Below are 2,453 nucleotides of genomic sequence, written 5' to 3'. Positions count from 1 at the left end.
CGTTTTTCTACCCGCCTATCTACCTACCTGTCAGCGTATCGGCATATCTATCCATCTAGCTGTTATTGTGGTGGAGAACACCTGTCTAACCAGTAAATAGACTTAATGGTTTGTTTTGCGCAATGAGAAAGCAGGAGAGGCAGGCTCTTCTCAGAACCATTTTGGTCTAAATGTGGATGCTGCAACTGTTAAGCAGCAGATTTAATGAAACAAGCACAGTGTAATCACCTGCTTTCAAGTTGGTGGCACAATGGACTCTCTTTTATCCTTCCCTTCATTCTTGTCTCATACCTTACCTATTCCAATGAACCACATATTCCACTGGAAATTCAAAAATAGAGGAACCAAATTGTTTGTATCAAGATAGAAGGAGAGAAAGAAGGTGTCACCGAAACACAACGAACTTAAGAAGGCCACTGACGAGTAGCCACGTGAATATTTTTTTCTATCAGTTTACTTTTTTAAAATGAATGAAGATAATGGATGAGTGTCGGTCATATTTAAAAAATTATTCAAATTGCCAAACATAGTGAAGGTCTCTTTTGCGTACTTCTTGCACTATAGATGGTTTGCACAGATTTAAATGTCAGCCATATTGAATCTTTATGCCTGAAGGCCCTCAAAAGAATGAGTTGGATAGTAGAAGACAAATTGCGTTTGCTGGAGGTTCCTGAATGCTTTAAAAGACATTCCGGTCCCAATTTTTAATTTCTGCAACTTTTTATTTGTAATTTTTAACTTTTTGAACCCTACCATTTCCTCCAAATTCATACTTGATTACGATTCCTTAGGAGTTGTAAGAAGTAGGAATATTCTTCCATACCACCTTATTGGCTCAACTTAGGCTGAGATATGATAAATATAAACGAATAACGAAGCAAAGGTCAATGCCAATTAGCACTATAAATACAAGCAAAGGCACGGATCTAGCACTCGGCGTAGCCGGCCAACGACTACCGGCACTGAACAGGGGCCGAGTCTAGGCATGCTCATTCGTTCACGTCGGCAATGTGGGTGCCTTTGCACACTAAACGACGCAGAGCTGAGGGCAGAAGATGCACAACAAAGATGGATGTGCATTCATCGGAGTGTCAGGTGTATGGAGGGGAAAGCAGAGAAGAGGAGTATGGTTATGCGAAGACGTGTCAAGCTTGGGGGAAGAAGGTCATGGTCAGGAAAATTCGGATGGGTAGAACCTCATTCGCTAATATCGTAAGCAAGTGAGGCAGCAGATGGTAGAAAGGAGGATATAGTGGTAAAATGTGTGGTCGTGGTTGCCTGTCAAATGCGCAGAATCAATGGCGTGTGATACGTCGGTGGAGCTGTAGTAGCCTAGACATCGAGGTCCTACTCACCGACTTCTCATTCCTCCTTCACCAGATATTGTCGCTTTGGACAAATTTTCATGAACATAGTCCTTCATCTCATTTTTAATTCACTCTTGTCTCTACCCTAAGATTGACACTTACTGCCTGACACATAGTACTTGTCAGTTCTTTACGTATAGATATTTGATATCTCTTTTCTCACTGCTTTTTTGTTTATACATCAACTCTTGCAATGCCTAGCCCCTGGTACAAGTACAAGAAAATAAACGCCTTAGCAGAATGTGGGTCTTTTCTTTTTGAATGGTTAGCTGAGGACGGTCAAAGTGAAAGTGGCTTTGAACTCATCCATAGACAGTGGAAGTTGATTCCTCTGAAATTGTGCTACTTGCTACTGTCTCATGCCTTGATGAAAGGAGTGAGCTCTGTCGCGGCATGATTTAGGTAATCTTGTTAGGGTCTAGAAGGTGATCTCGGTAGCCAGGCGACAGTGCCCATCGATGGAGGTAAATATGTTGCAGGTCAGTTGTGAGTGGAGGCGGGTATACTCTGTCATCGAGAAGTTTACTGTGATGCAGAGTAGAGCTGTAGTTTATGTGCAGTGTAAGTGATTGCTTCCATGTAAAGGGTGGCCATCTGTTGGTCTTAATTGCTGCAGCACTATCTCCAACATTAATTTACTCATTGCCAGAAATGACGCATTCAAATTCAAGGGCTAAAGTGCACATGTTACCAATGATAAATACGGTAAGTAGTGCCAATACTGAAGTCCATCCTGTATGCACTGGAATTATTCACAACCGAATAAATGGATTCCTTTTCTCTTTTTTCGAGCCCTCAGATAATGGCTCCCAACACTGGCCGACAGAGAGAGGGAAGAACAGCCGGAACGAATTTGAAAGGCCTTGAAGACTACTCACGTATTCATGCCATGTTAAGGCAGATTAAATCAGCTTTTCCCGATGCCAAAGTAGATACTTCTCACATACCAAGCAGTATTTGTCCTTTCTTATGGTACTTGCTGCAATCCAATCTTGTCATTTTGGGTTTAAACTGGTTGAGTCAGCAGAAGTAAATGAATGAGTTTAGGAGGTGAAATCATTGACTAGAAGTGAATTGTAAGCGCCC

The 2,453-nt window shown here is 41.8% G+C and overlaps 1 protein-coding gene across 1 annotated transcript in view; it reads left to right on the top strand. All coding sequences in view use genetic code 11, as the record gives it.

The window, feature by feature from the left end:
- Positions 1-1,008: 1,008 nt before the first annotated feature.
- The window catches only part of EGR_10479 (hypothetical protein), a gene marked incomplete at both ends in the record, with an annotated part of 2,251 nt that continues 806 nt past the window's right edge, over positions 1,009-2,453 (top strand). Inside the window, 2 exons of the mRNA XM_024499728.1 lie at positions 1,009-1,212; positions 1,847-1,928. Coding sequence (XP_024345857.1) covers positions 1,009-1,212; positions 1,847-1,928 — 286 coding nt within the window. The remainder of the gene's footprint in view (positions 1,213-1,846; positions 1,929-2,453) is intronic.

Source organism: Echinococcus granulosus (assembly GCF_000524195.1).
Source record: "Echinococcus granulosus chromosome Unknown EG_S00224, whole genome shotgun sequence".
In the NCBI taxonomy this organism is placed as follows: Eukaryota; Metazoa; Platyhelminthes; class Cestoda; order Cyclophyllidea; family Taeniidae; genus Echinococcus; species Echinococcus granulosus.
This window is presented reverse-complemented; position numbering and strand designations above follow the sequence as displayed.